The 26631-nt window shown below is 44.2% G+C and overlaps 7 protein-coding genes across 7 annotated transcripts; 2 read left to right on the top strand and 5 right to left on the bottom strand.

Annotated features, from left to right (window-relative positions):
• Positions 1 to 79: 79 nt before the first annotated feature.
• Positions 80 to 6832, bottom strand: PCOAH_00008540 (Uncharacterized protein; the record flags this gene model as incomplete). The annotated part of the gene is made up of 3 exons (XM_020057663.1): positions 80 to 5811; positions 5920 to 6628; positions 6752 to 6832. The coding sequence occupies 3 exons, from the start codon at positions 6830 to 6832 to the stop codon at positions 80 to 82; spliced, it is 6522 nt and encodes a 2173-aa protein (XP_019913266.1).
• Positions 6833 to 7875: 1043 nt separating this feature from the next.
• On the bottom strand, positions 7876 to 9498 carry PCOAH_00008530 (MFS transporter; the record flags this gene model as incomplete). Its single annotated transcript, XM_020057662.1, has 1 exon — positions 7876 to 9498. The coding sequence occupies one exon, from the start codon at positions 9496 to 9498 to the stop codon at positions 7876 to 7878; it is 1623 nt and encodes a 540-aa protein (XP_019913280.1).
• A 2259-nt stretch (positions 9499 to 11757) lies between these two features.
• On the bottom strand, positions 11758 to 12973 carry PCOAH_00008520 (SufE-like protein; the record flags this gene model as incomplete). The annotated part of the gene is made up of 4 exons (XM_020057661.1): positions 11758 to 12011; positions 12098 to 12179; positions 12291 to 12366; positions 12603 to 12973. 4 exons carry the CDS (start codon positions 12971 to 12973, stop codon positions 11758 to 11760), a joined length of 783 nt encoding a protein of 260 aa, XP_019913029.1.
• A 1183-nt stretch (positions 12974 to 14156) lies between these two features.
• PCOAH_00008510 (DNA repair endonuclease) lies at positions 14157 to 18313 on the top strand (the record flags this gene model as incomplete). The annotated part of the gene is made up of 2 exons (XM_020057660.1): positions 14157 to 16289; positions 16379 to 18313. The coding sequence occupies 2 exons, from the start codon at positions 14157 to 14159 to the stop codon at positions 18311 to 18313; spliced, it is 4068 nt and encodes a 1355-aa protein (XP_019913127.1).
• Positions 18314 to 18723: 410 nt separating this feature from the next.
• PCOAH_00008500 (Proteasome 26S regulatory subunit) lies at positions 18724 to 22051 on the bottom strand (the record flags this gene model as incomplete). The annotated part of the gene is made up of 4 exons (XM_020057659.1): positions 18724 to 18803; positions 18896 to 19010; positions 19106 to 21892; positions 22031 to 22051. The coding sequence occupies 4 exons, from the start codon at positions 22049 to 22051 to the stop codon at positions 18724 to 18726; spliced, it is 3003 nt and encodes a 1000-aa protein (XP_019913224.1).
• A 1710-nt stretch (positions 22052 to 23761) lies between these two features.
• On the top strand, positions 23762 to 24444 carry PCOAH_00008490 (Uncharacterized protein; the record flags this gene model as incomplete). The annotated part of the gene is made up of 3 exons (XM_020057658.1): positions 23762 to 23899; positions 24111 to 24282; positions 24395 to 24444. The coding sequence occupies 3 exons, from the start codon at positions 23762 to 23764 to the stop codon at positions 24442 to 24444; spliced, it is 360 nt and encodes a 119-aa protein (XP_019913164.1).
• Positions 24445 to 24723: 279 nt separating this feature from the next.
• On the bottom strand, positions 24724 to 25977 carry PCOAH_00008480 (Uncharacterized protein; the record flags this gene model as incomplete). The annotated part of the gene is made up of 5 exons (XM_020057657.1): positions 24724 to 24832; positions 25108 to 25222; positions 25321 to 25405; positions 25561 to 25661; positions 25884 to 25977. The coding sequence occupies 5 exons, from the start codon at positions 25975 to 25977 to the stop codon at positions 24724 to 24726; spliced, it is 504 nt and encodes a 167-aa protein (XP_019913070.1).
• Positions 25978 to 26631: the final 654 nt, after the last annotated feature.

Below are 26631 nucleotides of genomic sequence, written 5' to 3'. Positions count from 1 at the left end.
ACATGTATATATATGTTTAGAAAATCGCGAATGACGCACGGAAGGAAGTGTTCTCTTGAGCAAGTCCAACTGGGCGCTGTCACCGGGGGACACAAGAAATGATGGTCTTCACCCCTTGGTGGTAGAAGCTGTGCATGTAGCATTGGGGGTGGGTTCGCCGTTCCCTCTTCACCTCCGCTGCTAACCCCAGCTGCGGGCATCCCACGTGGGAAACGTCGTTGTAGAGAAAGACGAGCGGGTCATTCACCTCACACATGTAAGCAGAAATTTCGTAACGCTGCTGGTGAGCGACTTGATCAGCTGGAACATTGTAACATGGTGCTCTCCTAATACCTCTAACGTGAGAAATTGGGGGATTCCCCAGCCTTCCCTGTCTTCTCTCATAGTGGCGAATTATCTCCAAATGGAGAGTCTCCCGATCGGAATGGGTCGCCTGTGCAAAAGTTAGCCTTATCAAATCAGCGTGCGACTTGTCTAGTTTATACAGGTCGGTTGTTACTTGCCCCTTGTGAACCCTCTCCCGGTAATTCGAAATGATGAGGAAAATATTTTCTCTCTTCCGCGGCATGAAGTTTTTCACCTTTTTAAAAAAATTAACATCAACGTCGAAGAGGTTAATTTTGTATTTGTACATATTGGTTGGGGTGTATCTGTATCTGTATCCGTAGGGAGTTTTTTTTTGTCCTCGGGGGGATCCCCCATTTGGGCGTTCATAAAAATTGGGGTCCAAAACCCACTTGGGGAACTTCACACAGATCGGTTTGTCCGTGTATGATCGGATGATGAAAATGGCCAGCTCGAGCAGGTCCCTCCTCTTCTCTTTTTCCTCATTGTGGTGACTACCACCTGGCCAGCAATCCAAGACAAGTTCAACCACCTCGTAGGTGCCATCCAAGGACGCATAGTCGAACGAAAAAAAATCTGTTAGACGCAAGGAGAGTAGGCCTTTCCCTGTTATGGCCACCCTAGCGTAGGTATGCTTCATTGTGGGCTTCACAAAAAATTGGTAGTTAAAGAAGTTTAAAAAGCTACTTACTATCAGTTCATTCCTGGACTTGTTCGCATTCTTTAGGCACCTCTTTATGTCCTCTTCCGGGGGAATGGAAAAATGAAAGGCATTCACCTTTTCAAAGAGGATGGTTCTTCTGTTAATTATTTCTTGCAGGTTTCCACTTAATGGAGGTTTTACCCTGTCGTTAATACACATATGGTAAATTTCGCTTGGGGGTCTTTTAATCAGGAAAAGGTTTTTCACTTTGTCCATAACTTGCCTGGACTTTTCGAATTCTACGATGCCTCCACCGAGGACGATGGTAACGCTCTGGACAACCACTTCGCGATCATTGCGGAAGTGTTTTTCCTTCATGGTGTGATAAAGGCGATTCACCTTTTTGTTGTAAAAGAGGACAACATCTTCTCGGAGGGTCAAAAAGGGGTTTTCACGAAAGATGGCTTGGGCTTCTCCAGTCGTTCCCATGGATTGAGTAATCCCTTGGAGATCCTGTTGACTGTGCAGTGGCTTTCCTCCCTTGTCATGGTGACAAATTTCCCCCGCAAAAATTAAATACGCCAGATAGAGCATCGAAACGAAGGTGACATACTCGTAGTACCTGAAGTCATCGATGGTGAGTCGATCAAAGCGTATCGGCCCATGAAGGATGAATTCGTCCAGGTCAATCACAAGGTCACTCGTTTTTATCCGTTTGCTGAGGTAGCTTTTCCCCACATTTCTAATCCCGCATATGACACTTATGTTCAGATTGTTCACTTGGTTGATTAGGTGAAGGATGTCTGCGTCGTTTCCGTGTAGAAGCTCCTCGTAGTGGTATTCCCTCCAGTAGTTCGGGTCCGGTGGAAGGACCCCCCTTCGATGGGTAGTAATTCTATCGCAGGTGTCTTTGAGGGGAAGTTTCTCCCCAGGAGAGGCTAACATGCTTTGTTCCCTTTCCTGGCACCCTTGCCCTTTCGATTCGTCCTGTGTAGGGATGGAGACCCCCTCACCTTCAATGGTACTCCCTTCAGCAGAGGTGATTTCCCCGATGGGGGAGTCCACACTGTCCAGCTCCTTATAAAGGTACCCTCCCTCCAGGTGTAAGCTCGAATCTGTGGAACCGTCTCCGCTAGATGGAGGACCTTCAGCCTGACCATTTGTAAATTTCGTTCCTTCTTCTCCTCTGTTTTTTTTTAGGATAGACCGGATCTTCATATTTCCGTGGAAGTTTTTCCCCTTTTTTTCTTCTCCCATTTTTATAGCCACATTTTTGGCTCCCCTTTTTTGATAATCCTGTATGCACTTAATTTGGTTCCCATGTGATGGATTTTCCATCTCAGTAGATACATGATGGATGTTACTCCTTACTGAGGAATCGCTCCACGTTAGGGAAACCTCGGAAGGGGATCTCTCATCTGAGAGTGGTTCCCCTGATGGAACCTCAGTGCCCCCACTCACCAGTCTATATCTACACAGCTTGGTAAAGTTGTAAAAGTTGAGTTCCCCACAAGTTGTGTAATTTACCTTTAACCCTAAGTACCGATATGCGTAATGGAAAAAGTGCGGGAAGCTCTTCTCCACCTCGCTAGTGTTATCAATCAGGACGTTTTCCCCAAGGAGGGACAAAATGGTCACCATGAAAATGACTCGATGATCCCTTTGGGTGTCTACATATAGGTACACCTCCCCTTTGTCGTTCGTTACATACTTGGAGCTGTTTCCAAGTTGGGCACCAGTTGGTGAAGCTGCCTCAGAAGGAGCCTCCCCTGGGGGAAGTTCCCCCTTCTTGCCCACCCTATAGAACAGGCAGTTCTCTATATGATGACGCATGTGACTGAAGTACACACTATTCCTGTCACAGAAAATGCAAAGGACGTTTTGAAAAAACAGCTTCAGTATGATAACCGAGTTATACACACGAACGGATTCCTTTATGTTCTGATTTCGCACGTTTTTTATCTTAAAGGAAAAGAATTCCGTTGGGTGTATTAGGAGGTAGTAGCAAAAGAGAACACTCAGGGAAAAAAAATCATCAGAAAAATTTTCCACATCTACTACCACTTTGAGGTGCATTTTATTTGAAAGTAGCTTCATTTTTAGGTGCACATGCTGGAAGACCTCCCATTTGGCTTGCTTGACTCTACCCCCCATTGGGTCATTTCTCCGTTTGGAAGTTGCCCCCCCGGGGAGAAGAAGCCCCCTTATCCACTCTTCCCTAATGCTAATCCTTTTTGAAGTGAGCAGATACAGTTTTTTGCTCTTTTTATGGCTTCCCCCCACTTCGACGTATATGTCCACCCCAAGGAGGAGTAACACATTCAGGAGGGCATAGTTGGGGATGTTCGTCTGGCACCTTACCGCCTTGATTCTGCATAATCCGGGGGAGCGCAGGGCACAAGCACCACCCGACCCATGAGATCCATGCGAGATACGTTCTCCTTGTCCGTTTTGTCCGCTCATCACGGCGTCCTCAGCGGGGTACAAGTCGACCCCGTCTAGATGGAGCCCCATATCGATGGCGCAGTTCTCCCCCCTGATGAGACAGCCAATGATGAAATAAATGAGCAATCCCAAATCGTTTTGCACTTCATAGGAAGAAGTGCAGTTAGCACTATACATGGGGGCGCTACTTGACCGAGAGAGATACCATTCCTCTTCCTCTCCTTTTACATCTATAGGTAGCCTCACTGGGCTGTTAACAGATTCTACCTCCTCTCCCCCCCGTTTGGTGGCACCTGTGCGGGGAAAACGGAAGCTGCTCACACCAGTCACCGCACAAATGAACCACTTAACACGGCTAACAAGACTTTTGCGGGAGGCCAGTTTGCTTCTCCTTCTCCCATAAGAGGGGTACCTACTTACCTTCTTCAAAACATAGCAGAAGTTTTTCATTCTGACCTGCACTCCCCACAATTTCATCACCCGGATGGTCAGATCGATAAACGACTTTGACGTAGTAGTGAAGTGCTGCGTGGTGGTTTCTCCTTTGGTTGTTGCATAAGGTGGTGAATTATTCGTGCCGTTTTCGACGGTGCGTTCCCCTCGCTTCGTATGATGTGCAGACGTTGCGTTGCTCTTTGTCGAAAGGGAGGAAAGCATTCTGTGGTGAAGGGGTCTGGACGACGGGGCACCTAGGACGAATGATACGGTCCGATTTGGAAGGGGGACAATTCTTCCCTGCGCTGCTTTACGGATATGGGCTTCCTCTCTTTCATCACGTCGATTCATGCTTCCACTGTTGATTCTTCCCCCCCCTTTATGAGCAACCCTCTTAAACATCAACCCGATGCACGTGTCGGTCTCCGAGAATGCAGACAGAAGCAGCATCGACGAGACGAACTGACTCGAGTGGTAATTATCAATTCGCACGTATTCCGTGCAGAAGATTCTCTCCTCCAGGTTGACCCCTTCCTTCACACTAATACATATGGGCAAATAATTTTCCTTTTTCGTGTATTCAATATTTACACACTTGAACGTTTGACGTAGGACTTGCACGAGGGGGCTAATTATTCGAGTGGTTTCCATTTGTTTGCTTCCTTTCAGCAGAATCCATTTTAGAACCCGTTTTTTTCTCTTTTTTGCCTTCAAATTTTGTTTGCAGATGTAGAGGCAAAGGAGGGGCAAAATGAAACGACACACCGTTCCGCAGTTGTACACATTGAGGGTGATTCCCCTTTGGTAAGTGAACCGTTTAAATAAGAAAGCACTCCTTTGTATGTTTCCCTTTATATGTAGGACGTGTCCCCTCGGTGAGAGGTCCTTTGCATTGGTGGTGGTGATTCCTTTTCTTGTCATGTTTATGTCAAATTTCATCTCCCTTAATATTTTTACGAAAACTACCACATCGAGACATGGGGTTACATTCCTGAGGGAGATGTTTTCTCTGCTCATGCAGCTGACGTAAATCACTCGAATGGCTTCCGATTTGTTTCCCACATGGCTGATATAAACGAATGGTGGTTCCCATTTTTTTTGTGTGGGTTCAGTCACCTTCATAGATAAATGCATACTTCGCGGGGGAAAGCATACCATGGGACAGAGAACCCTACAAACGACGCTTAACGGCACGCTAATCATCACATCAAGGTGCACCTCTCCTATTCCTGTAAGGTGAACTAATAAAATTCTATCCCTCTTAGATGCATGTCCCTCCGTAAGGTGGTGAATAATCTCATGTGTGTAGTAGTTCAAATAATTATTGCTTAACTTATACTTCATTTTTTGCTTCATCATAATTTCCTCCACCTCCACGAGGAGGATGAGGTCTACCACATCCATCTCATAAAGCATCCTCATTTCGTAGTAAATGCCATAACAGAGAAATATTTCTTCATTTGTGAAGACGCCGTTTAGGGGATTTCCCTTCGCATTTTTTATTACATTTCCAATGGTACTTCCAAACTGTAGAATGTTCCTAATTTTTTTGTTCTTCTTTCCTTTTCTCCTTATCTTACAACTATTTATCAACAATCGGCGAAGAAAATATTTTATCCTTTTTTTAAACTGGTTCAAGTCGGTGTTCTTTATGTGGGAGAACAGCTTGGGGTCATTCAGGATGGCTAGTTTTAACGCCTGGACAAATATCCCCTTGCAGTCTTCCTCCTTCAACGATGTTAGCAATCCAGTGCAGACATGCGTTACGCTATAAGCGCAAATTGTATTGTGTTCATCGGTGGGGAAAGCGTCTTGTTGGTTGGTGTGAATAGCCTCATCACAGGCCTGTTCTGCTTTATGGCAACATTCGAAGGATCCTGCGGCGTCTGCCACTAGTTCAACGAGGGCGCGTCCGCTGGACGGAAATAGATGCACCTTCAGCCCTGCAAGGTAGGGTGTGTAGGGAAAGTTAACATAACAGGGGGAGGGTCCACGTTTACCTAAATTTCACTCACACGAATGTGTATACGTTCAGGAAGCCTCAACTATACCTTTGCACAGGACCCGACTAAAGTGATAAACGCTTTCTAGAATATGCTCACTGGCAAAGCATATTATCTGTGCTTCCTTCAAAGTGGCGTTTCTATCCAACAGGTCAATTAACTGCTGAGCAACCTCCACCTTATCATCCCACTTTTGTACATTCGAAATGATCACTAGGACGTTCCTAACTTGGTGTGCAAAGAGGTGGGGTTTCCGGACAAATTTCCCCACGAGGGACTGTTCATATTTTTCGAAAATTTGTTGTACCTCTCCTGAGTCATTGCCTCCAAGGTGGTGCATCCCCTGCTTGACTTCCCAAAGAACCATCCAATCTGCGGATTTACCATCGATTCTGTTACTACTTGTCATTTTCTGTCTCACCTGTTCAGAATTTTTCTTCCCATCCTGATTAGCACTCTTTCCGCTCGAAGAATGGGTAGATTTCTCACCGAGATGGTCCTCATCGTCGCTACAGGGAAAGACGAACCCGTTCCTGCATCTCGTCTCCTCTATATTAAAAGTAGGACTGTCTGCATGTTGGCAATTTTGTAAATTTCCCTCTAGACTGTAGAGGCCCTCTTGGGGGGGCAAACTTTCTTTTGAATCTACCCTGGAGTGACGTAGGAAGAATTTCAAAGTAGCCAAGAGAGTTGGTCGTTCCTTTAGAAACGTGGCCTGATCCGTTAGTATGACAATGTGGCTGGTGGATTGGCGTTCCTGTGAACGGGGGAGGAGCGGGTGAATAGCAAAAGTGTGTTAACACTCTAATAGGGGTATGAACATGTGGTATACACACGCGGTATAAAGCTGCCCCTCCGGTCGCTCCCTTTCCAGCCTCACCTTCTCCAAGCTGCTGAGGGAAGATCCCAGGTCATCCTCTACAAAGAGGTGAAACGAGTCGGGTTCGCACAGCAGGCTCATATCGAAGCTACACACCTATTTATGCTTGAAATGTAGGCAAGTTTAAGGTGGGAAACCCAAGCGGTAAATCCATGTGGGGTCAGCTTTAGCATGCAGATGGTCATGCCATCCGTGGGGATAAGACGCTTATACATATACCTCCGTTTAATCGAAATGCACAACTACGGAGGGGGGCCTACTGTCGGCCAAAAATACATGGACCCTCCAGAAATGGCCAGAAAAAAAAAAAAAAAACACAACAGAAATTGCTCAACAGTTAGTGCTTTTTATACATCTATACTTATGGAACTTCTAATGAATTTTTTTTTTTTCTTCCATGTGAGAGTTATAGGCCCGTGATATTCCACGGCAAGGTGTCCCCCCGCCACAACATAATATACTTCAATTTTAGGAAGAAGCCCCCAACATGGGGGGGGGGAAACTCCTCTTTGCAGAAGAACCCATCCACCTTAAGAACGCTACACGGGGATTGTGAGAACCGGTGTGATGATGTAGCCAACCGGTATTCCTCCCCACCAGTAGTACGACACCAAAAGGAAAAACTTAATTTTATTCTTACCCTATTGGAGATAACCACATAAGGTAACTTCCCACACGCCTACGATGGCTCCGCTGAACGGTTGTCTTGAAAAACAGATTGATAAAAACTTTCCATAAAAAAAAAAAATATGTTTTCATATGTCGGGGGAACCGTATCAGAGGGGAAACTCCGAAAAGCATCCCCACACCCAAACAGCAGCATACACACGTGGCGAGGTAATAAATAAGGCACAGCGAAATGGATTAAAAAAGAGGGATATGGTCCACGTGGGGAGGAACCAAATGAGGTGTAACAAAAACAAAGGGGAATTGAAAAGTATATGCAAGATGGTTGCAAGGGAGCCGGTGGGAGAATGGAAAAAAAAGAAAAAAAGAATAATTCTGGTGAGTATAGTTAGTACAAAAAAAAAGGGAAAAAAATTCAAACATAGTGCAAATGGTGGGATCACTTCGCCGCTTGGATTCTTGGATGCTTGGCTGCTTCTCTACACCACCCCCCTGTTTTATGTGTGCGCCTTCTCCGCAACGGTCTCCTCGTCCTCGTCGTCATACTTGTATTCGCTCTCAATGATCTCGTTCATCTTCTTGTACTCCTTCCCATAGGTAAAATGGAGGAGGCTATAAAAGACGAAGGAGAGCAGCCAGGGGACCAGGGTCAGGTAGAGCAGCGTCTTAGAAAGGGCTTCCGCGTTGTTCCTTCGCAATTCCTCCGGCATCTCCGAAATGAGTAAGTTATTGTTCTGGTAGTTAAACACCTTTTCGGCCAGATAACCAAACAGCGGAGCTCCAATGAGCGAAGCCCCCACTCCCTCTATAGCTATCGTTAAGGAAAAGACGGTGCCTCTGTAATCAGGCCTAATGATATCCGATACGATTGGCCTGTTTACGGCCACACCCGCAATGGAGGATAATCCAAGAAAAAAACAGGAAAGGGCAAATAATTCGAAGCTTTCCTTCCTTTGTGGAATTACCATGTATGTTAAGATGACCAGGGGTACTCTCCCAAACATGGCTAGCTGGCCAAGGAATGGTCTTCCATGCTTGTTTGATATGTCGTGCATTATGTCTCCAAAGTGGCCACCTATAACTCCACCTAATGCAGAACCGATAAGTAAGCACCCCGTTATTATAGCTGCTTGTAGATCACGCAATCCGCAGTATTGAAAAAACATCGTGTTGAAACTTAGAGCTAGCCAAGGAATAGTTCCTGTAAATCCTTCCAACAGAATGATGATGATACTTTTCTTAGACAAGCTGTCTCGAAGTAACTCCATAATGTTCTGGTATAATAAATATGACTGCGTGTATTGGGTCACTATTCTAACATTGTTGGACCCTGCATCTATGTCGTCCCCGTCTAGGTATTCCATCTTCTTCTTTTTCCGAACCTGTCTTGGAGCGTCATCTACAAAGAGGGCTACAATAATACTTAGCAAAATGCTCAAAACTCCTACAACGATGAAACACAATCTCCATCCTCTGATTCCGCCAAAATATTTTAACGCCACTGTGGTGGTTACCACCCCTCCTATTAATCTACCCACACTGGAAGACAGCTGTACCAATCCGAATGACAACCCAAGAGATTCATTCTTCGCTGCATCGGCCAGTATACTCTGTGAAATGGGACCTATACTACCTAAGGCCAATCCATTTATAGCTCTAAAAAATATAATATGCGCGAAGTCATTTATGTTGGCTAGCAATATCGTTGCAACTCCCCAAAGGGCTGTACCAAACACGAGCATCCACTTTCGCGAATACTTATCGGAGAGGAATCCCCAAATTGGACTGAACAGACTTAACATTAATGTTTGCGCCAGGGTGATGTACCCTAATAAGGAGGGGTGTAAATTCAAGTCAGCTTCTAAAGCTCTGAAACTTGCGGGTAGTAACTGGTCATCACATCCATCCAACCCTGCGGCTACATTAACCACAGCTAGCGATTTGTGGAAAGCCATTCCATGCTTTCCATCTTTCTTCTGACTTGACTTTGACTTCTTGAGACCATCGGTGAACGTGCTGTCGAAGCGGTATGTGTCTACGAGCTTCTCCGTTTCATCCACCAGGATGCTTCCGATCGGTTCCGCCATCTTTCTGTCTTCCATGTAGGTGTGTTTAGTCATTATTCTCTTCCTTCCTTGGGGGTGGCGGAAAAGCTACGCGTGTTTATGTACGTTTATATACATGTGCATATATACGCTTTATACGTTATACGCTTGTAGGTTTATATGGGCGCATATCCGTGTGCGTGCTTTTCCCCCCCTTTCTGCACCGTTGAATGTGTAGGCTGAACCGGGGTACACAAAAAAAAGAACAAAAAAAAAAAAAAAACAGCCGGAGCAGGTTTCCTTCTGAGGAGCGTGTCTACTTAAACCCGTCCGACCTACGGTTCGTGTTTCATCATAGGGGGGGAAAAAAGAAAAGTGCGCCTCAAGCCGGTGTCTATCACAGGAATGGGCGGCATAAACGTGCAAACATCTACGAGAAAGAGTAAAAATTAACCAAAAATGAAAAAGTAAAAACGAAAAAAAACAAAACGGAAATTTGTTCACATGGAAAGGGCACCGTTTGCGTTGTCTGCGTGGGGCATCCTCGGGAAAAAATTGGCAAAGTTTTCTCCCCTGCGTAATGGCAACTACGGACAAAGCGGAGAAAAAAAAAAAAAACTCACTTGTTCAGGCAAATTGTTGGCTGCATAAGCGTTACGTTATTTTTAATTATCATATGGGTTACTATTTAATTATGAAAAAAAAGGGTAAACTGGGGGAGGAGTTAATAATTGCCTGCATTTCGAACACTCCAGATGGGGTTGTAGACATTTAATTTGGCAAATCATTAAATCGTGATTGTGGAGAGGGAGCGTTGTCAGCGTGGGCAAGTGTCTTACTCGCAAATGTTTCGCTATCACATTTTGCATGAACAGCGGGTGATTTAAAACAAAAAATAAAAGAGGGAATTAAGCATCGAATTAGAGGAAAAAATGTACATGCGTAAGGAGAAGGAAAGCGCTGCAGGAAGGGCAAATCCACGCAGTAACGGCAAAATCATAAAATGGGGGAATAAATTTTAAGGGGGAAAAACACAAACCTGACAAGTTGACGAGGTCAAAAAAAGTGGACGGGCGCAAATAAAAAAGTGAGGGAAAACACAAATCACCAATATTAAAATGAGTGTCCTCCTTTTTTCCTCTCGAGTTGCATCATCAGTTGAACTTTTCCAGAAACATAACTCGTGCGTAAAAGAGGGGACAGGGGGTACACCATACAGTTGCGCATGTGTACAACATATGCATGAAGGGGTGTACGTCTGCGCGCAGGCACATATGTGGTTATGCCAGTATGTATAAGTATGTGTTCATGTATACATATGCGCAGTAGCGGAGAAATGCATTCACTGAGTGTTTTTTTTTTTTTTTTTGTTCGATAAGCCCCAGTTGTGTTTTCACTTAAAAATAGCAAATAGTGATGTAATGCCAATATTTACCTTTTTACAACGTTTTTTTCCCCCCCTTTTTTGTGGGGTTGGGGGAAAAGAAAAAAAGAGTCTGCAACATCACACTTTCGGTAAAAGGTATGTATAGCATTCATTACCTCATCCCAAGTCAAAAGTGTACCATTTGGAAAAACTGCAGTTGAGTTTATGTACACATGTGTGAGTGTATACATGCGCGCGAACATGCGGGATGTAATTTTTTTTTTTTTTTTTTTTTTTTTTATTCAAAATTAACACACAGCTATGTATGGTTTTTTTTTTTTTTTTTTAAATTTCCTATTTGTTCTTCTTTTAACACAAAAGAGTAGAATATGTTACCCAAAAAAATGGAACACAAGGTTCAGTTTCCCCATTTGTACGATTACCACTTGGAGGTACTCAGAACTTAACACTTGGAAAATTTTCCAATGTTGTTTTCAGCTCCTATTACAAGGCGAAATTACTCAAACATCCCTTTCGCTGCGATGTTTTTTCGCTTTAAAAGGTTAGGGAAAGCAGCTAGCCAAAATGTCAAAAAAAAAAAAAAAAAAAAAAAAAAAAAATTAAAATGCATGAACAGGGGCAGGTGAACACGTGTGAGATTATGTCACGATTTGTTTGCTTACTTTATTTATTTTTTTTTTCTCTCAATTTTGGAAATTCGCCGCTTTACACATTTAAAAAAACGGGAACAGATTGAAGCGACACTTATACGTACGCAAATACACACACCTGTTGTGTGACTCACATTTTGGAGGTTTCCCTGGGGATCAAAACATTGGGGAATTTCACCCTTAAAGCAATACAAAGTGTGATCGGCGAATGGTGTGCTTCTTCTAATAGGGGGTAAGGTGGGGGGAGACACACACCGCCATGCAGAACAGCTTGAACGGTTTTTTGCGAAAAACAAATCAGTTCTCCTCGTTCTTCATAATGCTCGTGGAGAACGCCTTCATTTTGTTCATAATGTTTAAGTAGCCATTTATTCTGCTCATGGTGAGAAATTCCGAGATGCCGGTCAGCGCAATGAAGTTTGGGTTTACGCGTAATATTTCCTCAGGGGGGTAACCACTCAGGCCATCCACTAAGATGTACACAATTCCTTTGGTAAGTAGTCCGTCTGTGGGGCAGCAAAGTGAGCAAAAAATTAAGCAGTCTATATGTGCTGCTATGGGGGAGAAGGTAAAAATGCGATTCGCTGAACAAAGCAGAGTATTGTGCAGTCAACGCGTGCGTCCAGCTGCGTCTCACCTGAATCCCCTAACCACGTAATTATCTTCTTCCCCTCATGGGTCTCCACCTTGGGGTGAACGTACACAGTTGACTGGCACCCCTGCAAGAACGAGAGAGCGCGAGTTAGTGAGTGCACGCATAGGGACATACATCTGTGTGAAGGCTGACACACACATCAGCGACGCGTTGTTGCGTAATTTGGACGCCTTACCAACACTTGGTTTTGCCTGTTTTTTAATTCCTCCGGCATGGGCGGGCACTTCCTCCCCAACAGTATCACTTCTTGGCTTCTAAGAAAAATATATAAATACATTTTTTTTTGTTAAGATGAGAAAGGGTTGCAGTTTGGGGTGGTCCTACTCGAGGAGGGAATGCACACATCTTGTGCGTGTGTATTGGCGTGAAGGTGGATCTTGTTCGGTTAAATAAACCACCAATTACACCTGCAAAGTAATTCTGTGGCATATGCGTGCACATATATATATATGCACATATGCGCGTGCACAAGTGGCATTTTTCTTACTTGCGATAGGGATCATTTGGAAGCGCTTGAAAGAACTGCACGGTTTTTTTCAGCTTTGGTGTTAGGTTGTACTGCTCAATGTTTGAATTCCTCAGGGGCTGACCTCCGGACATATGTTCAAGTATGTCCCTCAGGTAGCTGTTCCTTGCCTTGCTGTTTCTTAGGTCGCAATTTTTTAAGTAAAGCAATGAATGGCATTTAACTGTACTTATTTTTTTTTTACCAAAATGGCTTACTCTTTTTATAATTTTCAACTCGCTTTTTATTCGGCTGTGATGTTTTCCACGTCTCATGGAGCTAACCATAAATGAGTAGAAGACAATGATCTGTAGGTATAGAAATAAGATTTTTCTTATTTCCCTTTTCTTCATTTTTTTTTGGAATGGCATAAGGTTGGCGGGAACATATTTAGGGGGTTGGTAGTGCTGCCACGGGTGATGCAAAGCAAATGGGTTAAGCATACATTACGTTGTGGAACTCATTTTTTTAAAAAGTACATTCTTCAGAAGGATGAAGTGGAGGGGAAATTCGAGAGGGTCTAAAGTGAACGCCATTTGCGCAGTAGCAACGAAAGGACAAGCTCTGCGCGGAAATGGGCCAAACGGGGAGTACACATATACACAGATGTATGCATTTGCTTTTGTGCGTGTTATATCTGCCCGTGTGTACGGACAGATCAAACCAGCGCGCCGCCAACTCAGAACAGTTGTGTAGGCGCTTCATAAACACGCAGGGACGAATCAAAAGAAAAAAAAGAAGAGAAGTAGCCCCATTAACGCCAGCATGGTCTCTACGCTTGCGCGGAACTCTACAAAGAACGTATCACAACATGTGGGGCAAACGTGCAGGGGCGTACATTCAAGCAATGCATATATCATACATTCGTGCAGCTCCCCCTTTGTTTAGAGTACAAATGGGAGAACAAAAAAAAGGGTTTGCTAACCCAGCTGCATGTGAAAGTAACGCAAATTTATTCTACCCCCTTTTTGGTTCTTCACGTTTGGCCAGGTTATTATCCTCTGCGGGGGGATTTAGCAAAAAAAAAAAAAAAAAAAAAAAAAAAAAAGCGCACCGAGGAGAATGTTCACAGGGAACAGTGCAGTAGATGGAAAAAAAAAAAAAATGCTAAATCGCCAGGGGGAACAAAACATGCGTACAGATGGTTCATTTGAAGCGTATTAAGTGGATCATTTCTTCTCCCCAATTTGGTCCGTTCGTTCGTTTTTTTTTTTTTTTTTTTTTGTCATTTTAAGAAGCAAGGGGGTGGACGCGCCAGGCGGTATGTACTACCATCTGAGCGTTTTTTTTTGAAGAAATATAGGATACCCGGCATGGGGAACCTCTGTTGCATTAGCGGTTTCTACACTGGTTGGTTAATTTTTTCCCGAAGCTTGCGCTTCGTTTGATGCAGGAAGACGCCCCCTTCGTGTCTGCTTTTGAAGCCGCGTAGGAAACGGCTAATCGGGGGGAACCGCAGACACGGTTATGCGGTGAGACGGCTTACCCCTTCTTACCCCTCTGAAGCCATTTCTACCCGTTACCCCACCTCTTAGGATGGGAGTGAAGGGCCTGTGGTCGATCGTAGCCCCCGTGGGGGTGCGGGTTAACCCGGAGATTTTCACGGGGAAGCGAATCGCCATCGACGTAAGCATCTGGTTGTACGAACTGACCTACGCGAACAACTTGAAGGTGCTACGAAATGGAGCAGTGGACAACATGAGCATCTTTAACGACCTATGGATGGATTTCTCTGAAAATATGAACAGCGACATGGGGACGGAAAACCTGAAAAAGGTCCACCTCTACTTTTTCTTCCTCCGAATATGTAAACTTCTGTATTATAATATAAGGCCCATTTTCATTTTTGACGGAACCCCGCCCGAACTGAAGAGAAAAACCATCTTCCAGAGAAATATGAGGAGGAGAAACGATGAGGAAAAATTCAAGAAGACTGCCGAAAAACTTATTTACAATTATTACCAAAGGTCGCTATTAAATTCGTTGAAAGGTAATAAAAGGAGTACCCCGAAAAGGAAAAATAAAAATGAGGAAGAAGGGGTTATCTCTCAAGGACAGTCATCCTCATCTGTTGGTTTGAACACCATAGTGGAAAGAAACCCTCCTTCCTCGTCACCACCGCAATACACATATGGTCTGATCGAAATATACGATAGCATTAGAGAAAATGAGGCCTCACTTGGGAACATGGTAGAACACATAGGTAACGTGGCCGTCAGCGTGAAGGACGTTTTGAACATATGTAACGATGAAGACTTGAAGAAGATACAGAACAAGGTTCTTATGATTAGCGATTTGGAGGTGCAAAATAGGGGGGTGACTGAAAACATGAAGGGGAAGGAGCTGCCAAATGAGGGGAAGGAGACTGGAGAAAGGGACAACGGGGTGGACAATCCCGTACAAGGAGGAAGGACAAACGGGGAGGATGAATATGCGGTCATCCTGGGAGGAGAATATTCACCACCAGATGAACACCCAAATGATGTGGACAACAAAATTGATGAAGAAATTGTGAGGAAGAAACATATGGCCAGGAAGAAGTACTATGAGAGCATCCCCAAAAATTTCAAGGGGTTCTTGTGCATGCGTAGGCCGGTTGATATTATCGACATAAGCAACTATAGTACCGACATTTTGGAGTTCACACGCAAGTTGGGGGAGGATCAGACGGATGGAGCGGTCGAAGGGGGCACACAGAGGGAGGAGGCCGGAACGCCCTTAATGGTAGGAAGTAGGGAGCAGGATAGCGTGGGGAAGAAGGGAGGACCAGATAATGCATTCCTTCTCCCCAGTGATGCAGACACCCCGGAAAAAGAACCCCCCGACGAGGAAACCTCCAACAAGGAAACCCCAAACCGGGAACCCCACAATCGGGAAGAGATCAACGTCCTGGAGCTGCCCTCCACCCTGGACCGGGCCGAACTATTCCGCGAAGGGAAAGACGAATACAAAGTGTACTACGTAAACAACGAGGAAATAAAAATCCCCCTCTTTAAGGAGTTAAATAAAGACGTGTTTGAAAAGCTACCCATAAAATTGCAGTACCAAATATTGCAAGACATAAAGGAGGAGTGGTATGTGGATAACAGGGTGAAGGCCATAAAGGCCAAAGACGACATGGACATATTTTCGCAGGTGCAGTTGGAGACCTACGTGAGGATGATTAAAACGGACTTTGAAATAGAAAAACTTAAAATAAAAATGGCCGAAAATATACAGAACGCTGAGGGAGAACTCATCGTAAATAAAGAACTGTCAAAACACTTCGACAGCCTCAGTGTCAGAGATTACAACGATGTGAATAAGAAAAAAAAAAAAAAAAAAAAAAAAAAATACATCAATGAGATTTTGAATCAGTGCTATTTCGAGGGGGGAAATGACCAGTACCAGGAGCTTTACATTAAGGGGGAGGAAGACGAAAAGGAGGAGGGACTCCTTATGAATGCCCCGTTGGGGGAGGAAGAAACAAACCTACATTCTGATCAACGCACCTCCATAGAGGCCTATGGACAGGTAGAACTGGCCAGAAGGAAGGACGCAATTAGGCCCAAAGGGGAAAAGCATGAAGAGGATAACGAAAAAAAGGCAATGATAAAAATGGAAAACGAATTTAAGCAGGACCTGCTGCTCGACGATGAGGAGCTTTTCGGGGAAGATCTCCTTCGAGTGGTGAAAGAAGAGGGGCGTCAAATTGATGACGAGCAAATTGATGATAAGCAAATAGAAGGGCATTCCCCCGATGGAAAGATCCCCCCAAGGGAGAAACACAACCTGGGGCGAAAAAGGCAGATGCAGAGGAGCAGCTCACCCTGTTCGAACAGACTGATATCCACAAAAATACAAACTCTTCCCCAAGCGTCCACAGCAGTGGAGATGACTTCGAAAATTGTAGTGTGGACGAGAAGGGGCAAATCATAGAAAAGGAGGAGGTGCAAATCGCACAGAACGTTATTGACCTAACCAGCAGTGATGAACAGACGGAGGGGTCAATCCAAATTAATGAAGGAGAAGAAATTTGCGAAGCATCCAAGGAGCTACACATTGATGATGAGAAGGAAGTACCTGATGAAGCGGTGCAGATTCTGCGGGAAGCTCCCCCAGGTGGGGAAAGCGAACAGGTTGAATCCCCGCCAATGCATGATAAGGTGAACAGTTTAATAGTTAATTCTTCCAGTGGGGAAGACTCCCCGAAAGGGGAACATCCTCCCGAGGGGGAATCCTCCCTCTATGAGGACCTCCCTTCAGAGATGCCCCTTTCGACCTCCATCGAGTTGGCAACTGAAACGGAAAATTTGATCACGCCGCACCCCATCAGTGGGGAGGAAGAGAAAATCTGCGAGGCGATGAAAAAGGTGAAACAAAAAGTAAGGCGATTTCTTAGCAAAGAAAAAATAAACGATCTGCTACTGAACAAGGTGGACGTGGACACGGTGGGGAAGGAAACTTACCTAGAGAACTTGCTCAGCAATAAGGTGTTGCTGGACGGGTTTGGCGTGGGAGCAGAAGATGAACATAAGGTTGGCGGTGAAGTTTCCGATGGGGGAATGTTGGCCAATATATTCCTCGACGGGGAAGCCACCCTTGATGATCAAAAGCAGCTTCGCGATAGCCGCGTGGTGGACGCCTACCTGGACCAAACGAACAAAGAAAATGAACATCTGGTGAAGGAGTACAGGAAGCTGAAAAAAAATAACATAGAAATAAACGAAGAAATGAATGAAGATGTCAAAATTCTGCTCAACATGTTTGGAATACCCTATGTGCAATCCCCCTGTGAAGCAGAAGCACAATGTTCCTACCTGAATTGCAAAAATTACTGTGACGCGATCATAAGTGACGATTCGGATGTGCTTGTTTTTAGCGGTAAAACGGTGATAAAAAATTTCTTCAATAGGAAAAAAACTGTAGAGGTATATGAAAGGAAGCTCATAGAGGACAAGTTGGGTTTGTACCAAGACGAATTAATTAACCTGTCGTTGCTGTGTGGATGTGATTATACCATTGGAGTCCACGGTGTAGGAATTGTAAACGCCTTGGAAATTATTAAAGCCTTCCCCACCTTTGAAGATTTAAAAAAATTGAAAGAGATCGTATCGAACCCCTTTAGAGACCTCAGCAAGGATGATAAATATTTCCACAATGAAGAGGTACAGCGTTTTTTAAAGACGCACAAAAATTATAAGCTCAATTGGATCTTCCCAAGAAATTTCCCAGACAGGGAAGTCTACAAATGCTTTAAGTACCCCAAGGTATGCACAGACATAGAAAAGTTCCAATGGCATCATCCAAACATTAGTCATATAAGCAGATTTTTACACAAAGAAACAAACATCGCAGAGGAAAAAATTTATAATGTGCTGAATCCTATTTTGCAAAAGTACGATGTTAAGGTTAGAAGCTACCAACTCAAGTTAGACCACTTTTTTCCCCTCATTGAAAGGAAGAGAAAGAGCGTCGACAATTTGATAGACATAATTCGGGATAACCAGAAGGGCAAAAGAAAAACCACCAACAGCGGTAAAAGAGGCAAAAATAGCAGGAATAGCAAGGCCAGTTTTGGAACTAGTTCCACACCGGATAGAGATATCACGACCCTCATTGACTTGAACCCAGCGGGCGTCATCCGGTCCAAGCGCATGTCCACGGCACTAGACCACATAAAGGGCCGCTCCCGCAAAAGGGGTTCCAAATGAGAGATGCGCCAATAAGCGGAAATACACGCTGTCATACGCGGTCGAACCCCGTTTGGGGACCCCTTCATGTTGTTACGCCTTTTTTTTTTTTTTCGTAAGTTTTTTAGTGCATTCAGTTACACAGTGGCGCGTGCGTTCCTATTTGTGTTAGCATCCCTGTCAAAACCCTTCTCATCGTCACTGGTGTGATTATCGAAGCAGACACCCTTTGCGGTGCTGTAATTCTTATCGTTCATTTGCATGTGCATTATGTGCACGCAAAAAAAAAAAAAAAAAAAAAAAAATTGGAAATGTTGAGCAGGGCAAAAAATGCAAAGGGGGAAAGACGAACATGCTGGATGGGCAACCTTAACGTGACAGGCAGCGTGCACCCAAACGGTCGGATGTTGCGCTTTTTTTTTTCTGCCCAATCAGTTGATCGCTGGCGGCACGTAGTTGGGGTCCTTCTTCAGAATGACGATTCCTTCGAGAGTGTCATTGACGGGGATGTCTGCAAAGGGGGGGTGCAGTGGGGTGGAGGTAATGTGGCACGCAACGGTTGTAGGAAGCGGCATTGGCAGCACATGCATGTATTTCACTTACACTCCTCCGTGGCTATCTCCGCCCGGTCCGTGTGCAGCAGCAGGACGGGCGTCACGTGGGTCTGGAACCCGGTGATCGTTTTGGGCTTCCCGGCTTGCCCGACGACGTCGACGGCCTGAAGGGGCAGGACAAGGGTGATCATCATATGTAGGGAATGCAAAAGGGTGCAATTGCCGGTTGGCTAAATGGATGTTGTGGCGGCGTGCTAACCTGGCCTACGCGCACCGAGATGGGAAGGGGCTCCAAGTCCTCATTCACGGTGACGAGCATACGCGGGTAAATGCAGGGCACGAGGTGGTACAGCAAGTAGTGGTATTTTCCCAATATGGTGGTCTTCAGTTGGAGACACGCATGGATGGTGACTAGGAGGGATCCCAACGCTACGTGGTTGATAATGGATCTGTTTGAATGCAAAGGGTTAATAGTTAGTAGCCCTTTTCCCATGTAAAGTAAACCTTGGGACAGCCTAACCACGAAAGTAGCATTAGCATCTTTGCAATAAAAGGTAGACAACTGTCTTAGCAATATAGCTATACGTGAGTTGTTCGTCCCGGCACCAACAAACCCTAAAGACATAATCGCATGTAGAGCCACATCAGCGTCCTGGTCATGAGTCAGTTTGGAGAGAATATCTACAATGTTTGGTTTTGGGAAGGAGGTGAATAGTAACGCAAGAGCTAAGGGAACTGCTTTCTTCTGGTTCAAGTTTGAATACTGTAAAAAGTGGTCGATAATTCTGGTTGTCATTTCGGAACTGATGTCGTCTGTTAGGGCTATGAGGGCAATGTTCAGGATAGCTACACACTGGTCTAGGTTGTCTTCCGTTTGGGGGGTATTCCCTCCTGTGTTGGCATTACCCTTCCCATCTGACGGACTACCCTTGCCACTCTTACTACCTAATGTGTTGGCCCGCTTGCCATCCAAAGTGGGGCCTTTCGCTTCCCCACCCTGGGGTGTCTTCCCATCAGAAGGATTACCACCATGGGGGGGATTATGATCATTCGGTTTTGTAAATCCATCCATGTTAACCTTTTTTTCATTTCTCTTCTCCACCAAAACTTGCAACATTTTTTGGACCTTCAACACATCGTTGGAGCCAGCGAAGGCCATCCCTTCTACAGTCGTTATCATATATTTGGCGATTGGGTGTTTAATGATTTCTAAGGCGGACAGAGTAGCTTCGCATTTTTCTCTTGAACAGAGGAAAAGAAGTCCCAAGGCAACTGCATATAATTTGGCGATCGGTTGGTCGAGTGAATTGTTCACCTTTTCTCTCTCCATAACAGTGTCAATAATGTATTCTGCAATTTCCCGATTCTGCGAACCGACAAAGACAAGTCCCAAAGACACGGCTGCAAAAACGCTACATTCGATAATGCAACCATTATCCACAAGTGGTGGCATGAGTACATCTAGGAGGTTTTCTTTCCCCGAACCAGCATATGCATAGCCAAAGCCTAATATGGCTCCTATCCTTTCCATCGTATTCTCTGCATCTATGTGTTCAGATAACAATGCAAAGGCAGGATCGCATTCGCTCTTCACATTTGTACAAGCTAACCCGAAAGCCATCAGAGAACCCGCTTTCACATACTGATCACTACTGTATTGGAATTTGTCTATTTGGGACAACCCTTCATCTACATTCCACATGAGGAGTAACCCCATAGATGCAGTTGCACTCATCAAACCATAATCTTTATTTTTAAAAATCCAGAGAGACGAATTTACCGTCATTAGTTTATCCTTACAAAAAGCAGCATTGACAAATGCATTTACAAAGGAGGACGATAAGTTCTGCTTCGCAGAATCCCACACGTTTGTATTCCTTTTCTCCTCTAGATGCGTTTTGTAAATATCTTCTGGCAATTTGGGTTCTTCTACATCTAAGTCTTTGGCTAGCCTCAAAAATATGGAAGACAAATGTTCCCCTGAGGAAAGACTAGCTAGCTGGTTCAGGTCCATATGCGGGTATCGAATCACTTCCTCCTGGGTGAACTCCAAATGGACTGAATGTCTAGAACAGATTAAGGCCATCTGCTTGCAGGTAAGCATGTCCCCACATTCGAAAAGCACATCCTTGATTTTGTCTATCCTGTTTAGTTGCAGTAAAATTTTTAAATATTCTACGTGCTTTTTATGCTTCTTTAAAATGTGCAAAATAACGTCCATCAATTTGTAGTATTCTTCCGTAGAGGAGCTGTAATGAGTTATGTTGAGCAGATACAGGATGGACCTTTCACAGGATTTCTCATCCACGTATAGAGGAATGTCGTTTATTTTATCCACCTCGATTAGCAAATCTATTGCTTCGTATTCTGTGTTGTGGTTAAAACAGTACGGCACGATTATATTGACCAATTCGTAGATATGGTTAAGCATGTGCATTCCTTTTGGCGTGCTGACAGATGCTCCCACAGGGGGGACATTACTACCTGCCACTGCAGTGAGGGAAGAGGATGACGGTGCTGCTGCTCCACCTGGAGTGACCACCGATGCGGAAACAGATGATTCCTCCTCTTTCACATTCTTAAACTCTACCAACAGCTTACTAATTAAATTCTTTATATACTCATGGCCATAATTTACTAAGTCGCTTTTATTCCCCATGATGATATATTTTACGATATTGTTTTCATCCCCTATGGTGGTGGACAAGGCACTTATCATGTTACTCATCTTCTTTTTGCATTCTTCGAATTTCATATGTTCATGTATTTCTAGTAGTGTATTATAGTGCGTCTTCAATACCTTCAGCGCTAACAGGGACGACGTCAAAATCCCACTGGTGTCAATTATTTCCTTATTCAACATAGTAATGGATAGGTTCACTACATCTGGGTCGTCATCACGGAGCCTACTAATGAGCAACTCCAGCTCCTCCTTCTTTTTCTTCTCCTCCTCATTCAGTTCTTCATTCTTGATTTTCAGGCTGTTCAGCTTTCTCCTCTTTTCCTCGGCTTCTTTCGGTTTCACCGGCACCTTGATCGACACGGCCTGCAAAATGGGGAAATCATATGAGGGGTGTAACGGGGAAGTGCTTCAGCCCATTATCAACATTGTTAAGAGCTGCACTTTCCCTGATGTGCGGTCAGACCGTCGCGCCGCAAAACAACCTACGCATGAGTTGTCTACCTTCTTATCCTCAGCCGTCATGGTTCCTCCTCTTATTCGGTAGGCAATCGAGTGGGAAAAAAATTATCTGCACGTGTACGGGGTGGGTACACGTCTCTTCACGGAAAAAAAAAGAACTGACGAATGTGAGCTATGCTTGCATATCATCCGCACGGCAAATGAGCATTTGTTCAAAGTGAGGCGTGATCACGTTTGTGGTTAATCGGGTACGGCTGTTTCTGTGTGACTTTCCCAACAATGATCGGTGTGCCCGTGGAGGGTAGTTCTTTACGCGTATGCGCTCCTGCATGTATGTAAGTATGCCCGGGCGCAACTCCCCCAGTACGCGTTTAAAATTGTTGCCTTAAAAGGAAGTGTAAATTGGCTGTTTCGAAACAAATAATCAGGGGAAGAAAATACATTTGCTGCGTCGTATTGATCGGTTGGCGCCCTGTGCGAACAGTCGCTCAGAAGGTTTTCTTTCCTTCTGTATTCTCTTCTTATCTTTTTTTTCTCTTCCTTTTTTAAATGGTGCTTTTCCAGTTCGGTTTCCGCTCGACAGGCATATCCGCTTTACCAGTTTGCGCTGCACGGAGCCATTCCTTCGCTTCACCTTCGAACTGGTGACCAGTGCTAATGGGGGGAAATATCGAAGATTGCAACGATAATTTCAAACACATGTGCGAAAATATAACTTCACGTAAGCATATTTCTTTTTAGTTGGAGTTAAATTAGAATGGAGTGGAGGGGGCGGAAAATGCAGTACTCAACGCGTATACAAGTGCACATAAAAGTAAAGGCATTTGCACGTTCGGCACATAAGCACAATTGCGCCGAGCGTTCGCGTGCATGCATATGGCTACCTGTGCACAGTAAGGAAGCTACAATTCGTATTCATATGATTGTATGTGAGCATCCGTTCAGGGCCCCATTACGTTAAAAGAGCAAACCGAATGGGAGAAGAATAAAGTAAAAAAAAAAAGATCGAATAAGCCACGAAATGTAAACTTAAAGAACAAACTCAACCAATCGATCATTCCGCGCAGTTCACTTTTTCCTTTCTCCGGTGTAAATCGCCTGAACAAGTCAGGTAAAAAAAAAAAAAAATAAGGAACACATCACATGAGGTAAAATCCGCATTTCTTTCTCACAAACCTGCAGTTGCACCTCTCCCTATTTGTTGCACATATACATGTGAACAAGAGTAACTGGACCAAAGCTGGACCAATCCCTCCTCTTTTAGGAGGCATACATACACACACACTCCGACCAAGGGTGTAATTCTTATTTAGCTGTTTGTACAAACGATGGGGAGGGTCATATATATTTTTTTTTTTTCTCAATTAAAATGAGAAAAGGAAAAGGGTAACATATAAGAACGTTCCTAGGTTGCCATTTGGTGATGAATAAGTTGGTTTATTTTTTTTCACATTTTGTCATAATCACCGTTTTGCCTACCTCTTTGTGATGCAAAAATTTTAAAATGCCTTTTTAAAGGAGCCAACAACACGTAAGAAGTTGCATTCAACTGAGGGGGAAGAACACCAATCGGCGGCGATCTCTCCCTCATTGTGTTTGCTATATTTTCCGCTTACCCAGGGGAGGAAAAATATTGCATCTCTTTTTCAAGTGGGTAGTATTTCCCCCGTTTGTGTGTGCCCATTTGGGGGAGCTATTACCTCCTTTTGCGCTTCTTCAGTGCTCCACGCAGTAGCGTATTCCCCCCACTTTGAGTTCCCCTCACCCGTTGAAATGGAAGTAGTAAACGAAGGGTGGGTTTTTAAGCAGTCCAAATATTTGAAGCGGTTGCGAAAGAGGTACATGATTCTAACGAAGAATTTTATCTGTTCCTTTAAGTCGCAGTATTACCAGGCGGAGAAGCCCACCGAGGTAGGGGTGCTTCGAAGAGGGCAACTCCGCTTATTCACTATGTATGTGTAGCGCGTCCAAAGAGGTCACACTATTTTATTATGTTCGTGTGTAATGTGTAGTTCCCTCGCTTTGCTCACTTGTCGGAATGACGACAGAAGTGTGTTCCCCGTTGGGACATCCTTTTTTGCCACCCCATCATGTGATAGCTTCTTTCTCACCCTCTTTGCAGATCTTGTACCTAAATAATTTCACCGAGCTGACCTCCCTGGAGGATCTCCGGAAAATAAAGCTCGTGGAAAATGAGTTGGGCCTGACCAACGTGCACTTGTTTAGCATAAGGTACCATAACAGGAAAATTCTCTTTGCGACTATGGACAGGGAAGAGAAGCACAAGTGGATAAGTAAGCGAAGAGGCCGTTTTTACATTTTTACATAGCCCTTTGAAGCGTCATCACATAGTGTGTGTTTTTTTTTTTTTTTTTACTTTTTCCCCCATTTGGGGCCCCTTCTCAGAGCACATCAGCAGGCAAATGATCAAACCCACAGTTTTGCTAAGCGAGTGAAGTGGAAGATTGTTTAGCGGTCGTGTGCACCTGCGCGATGGGCACAGCGGGGGTGTCCTTTGATCCATCCGCCTGCCCCGCCTTTCGCGTTCCTCCGTTTTCGCTGCTCTGTCGTGGTTTCCCCATTTTGTGTGTAACTTCACATGACTGAACTGTCATCCAACGTGTGTGTAGAAAGTCCAGTCGATGAAACATACCCACTAGAAGAATAAGAACCTCCGCATGGCAAACCCGTTTCACTTAAAAGAAGCTACATCCCATCACGTTCATTTGCACGAATTATTTCGGAAAAGTCGGCGTTAAATAATTATCGTGTTTGCTGTTTTCGTCAAAGTTGTATGCACAGAGGCAATTCAAGCTGAGGTAATTTTTTAGATCTGCCTTTAGCCTGCACAGAGGTGGGAAAAAAAAAGGGGGGGAAGACAATCGAGATAGGTTAATAAAAGGGCAGTAGTCCCATCGGAGGTACACATATGCATGTATTAACTTAACGTTGTAGAAAAGTGGGTAATCTGCCCTGAATAGTGAGTTAATCGCTTCTGGCTCACTTGATACTTTGCTCGCTTTCCTGCGGCTCGTCAATTTTGGTGAGGAGGTTCAAAATGAAGGACTTGTCCTTTTTCTTTTCCATTTCTTTTTCCTTTTTTTTTTTTTTTCAGCAACTCGGTGTTCTGTTCGTTTATTTCGTTGAGGATGTCGTTGGTCATGTCATCGTCTACTTTTATCTGTTCGTTGTTTTTGTAAATGTACTTCAGTTCCTCGACGGCCTTCTTGTTACCTAGGTGGTCAGGTGTGCGAACAAGCATGTATATACTTGCATGCACACGTGGACACGCAAAATATTCCGAAGAGGAAATGCACAACTGTTCTCATTACCTTTCACTGCCCTATATTTTATCTCGTCGTTTTTGCTGAACGATAGCCTGAAGTCGTATTCACCCGTCTTGTTATCCTTCAAGCTCTGGTGAGGAAGAAATGGCAACCGCAAATGTAATCTGTGCGGCAAATGGCGAAAGGGGCTTAACTTCGCGCCATGCACCAAACTGTTTAATGATCACGTATGGCGAAGTATCCGCCTATCCCTACAATACACCTTTCCAACCGGGGGGTACTCACCTCGTACGCCTTTATAGCATCCTTGAAGTAAACATATTTTACGTAAAACATGTTGCTGTTTTTTTTTCCAAAGTGGATGCCTTCACCGAGCAGCGGTCCATCTGGCGGCGCGTGTGCAAAGCGGAAAAAAAAAAAAAAAAAAAAAAAAAAAAAAAAAAAATTAATGATAATGATAATGATAAAAATAAATGAAGAGGATAAACGAAAAGGATAAAACACATGAACAGCAAAAGGAGGAAAACAAAGTAGCATATTTCATGTTGTCTCTCCTGACTGACAACAGGGTTGGCAATCTCCCCCCATGGGAATTCTCTTTCCCTTACATTTGCTAAATATTTCCGTTATTTCAAATCTGTTTTTATCGACGGGGATGTTTTTACAAATGATAATTCCATTGCTGTTCAGAATTTCATTCATTTAGGGGAACCTGTGTTGTGTGTTGTTCATACATGGGAGGAGGGAGGTCTTTCCTCTCTTATGCGTGATTTGCCCAGGGAGGGTCGAACGGAAGGGGGTGTATGTTGTCCGTGTGTTTACCGTATGTACTAAAAAAAATGGGCCTCCTTAAACGATGCGGCAGAGCAGCGTTCTGCTGTCGTAATAAGCATTTGTATAGAAGTTGATTTAAGTTCACCCTCCACCGCTCATGCGCAAAACAATCATCTTGGTGAATTGTTCAATTGACGACGTGTCATTATTTATCAAAGCAATCGCTCAGGGGGGAGGGGTTCCCACTTTCGTTACTGTGCTTGCACTTTGTTTAACTTCTTAACACAGGTGCGATGGCGTCGCTCTGATCATTTTCTTGCGCAGATTTTTCATTCAGCGAAATTTGTTGCCACGGCTAAGCTGTTGAGCAAAATATCATTCCGTTGAACTCGTTTTATGCCAGTGAATGAAATGATTGAAGAAAGGGGACGCTTCCTAATCTTAAACGAGTGCTTTTTTTCTCGCGTGCGATCATCTGTTCGTGTGTTTTATTTATTTTTTTTTTTTTGTGCGTACGTTCGTTTGTACAGCTTTTTCGGTGCGCAAAAAGGGAATACCCATTTGGCCCATTTGCCAAGGAGA

This window comes from Plasmodium coatneyi, chromosome 4, assembly GCF_001680005.1.
Source record: "Plasmodium coatneyi strain Hackeri chromosome 4, complete sequence".
NCBI classification, from domain to species: domain Eukaryota; phylum Apicomplexa; class Aconoidasida; order Haemosporida; family Plasmodiidae; genus Plasmodium; species Plasmodium coatneyi.
The sequence above is the reverse complement of the archived record's forward strand: the minus strand, read 5'-3'. Positions and strand labels throughout refer to the sequence as shown.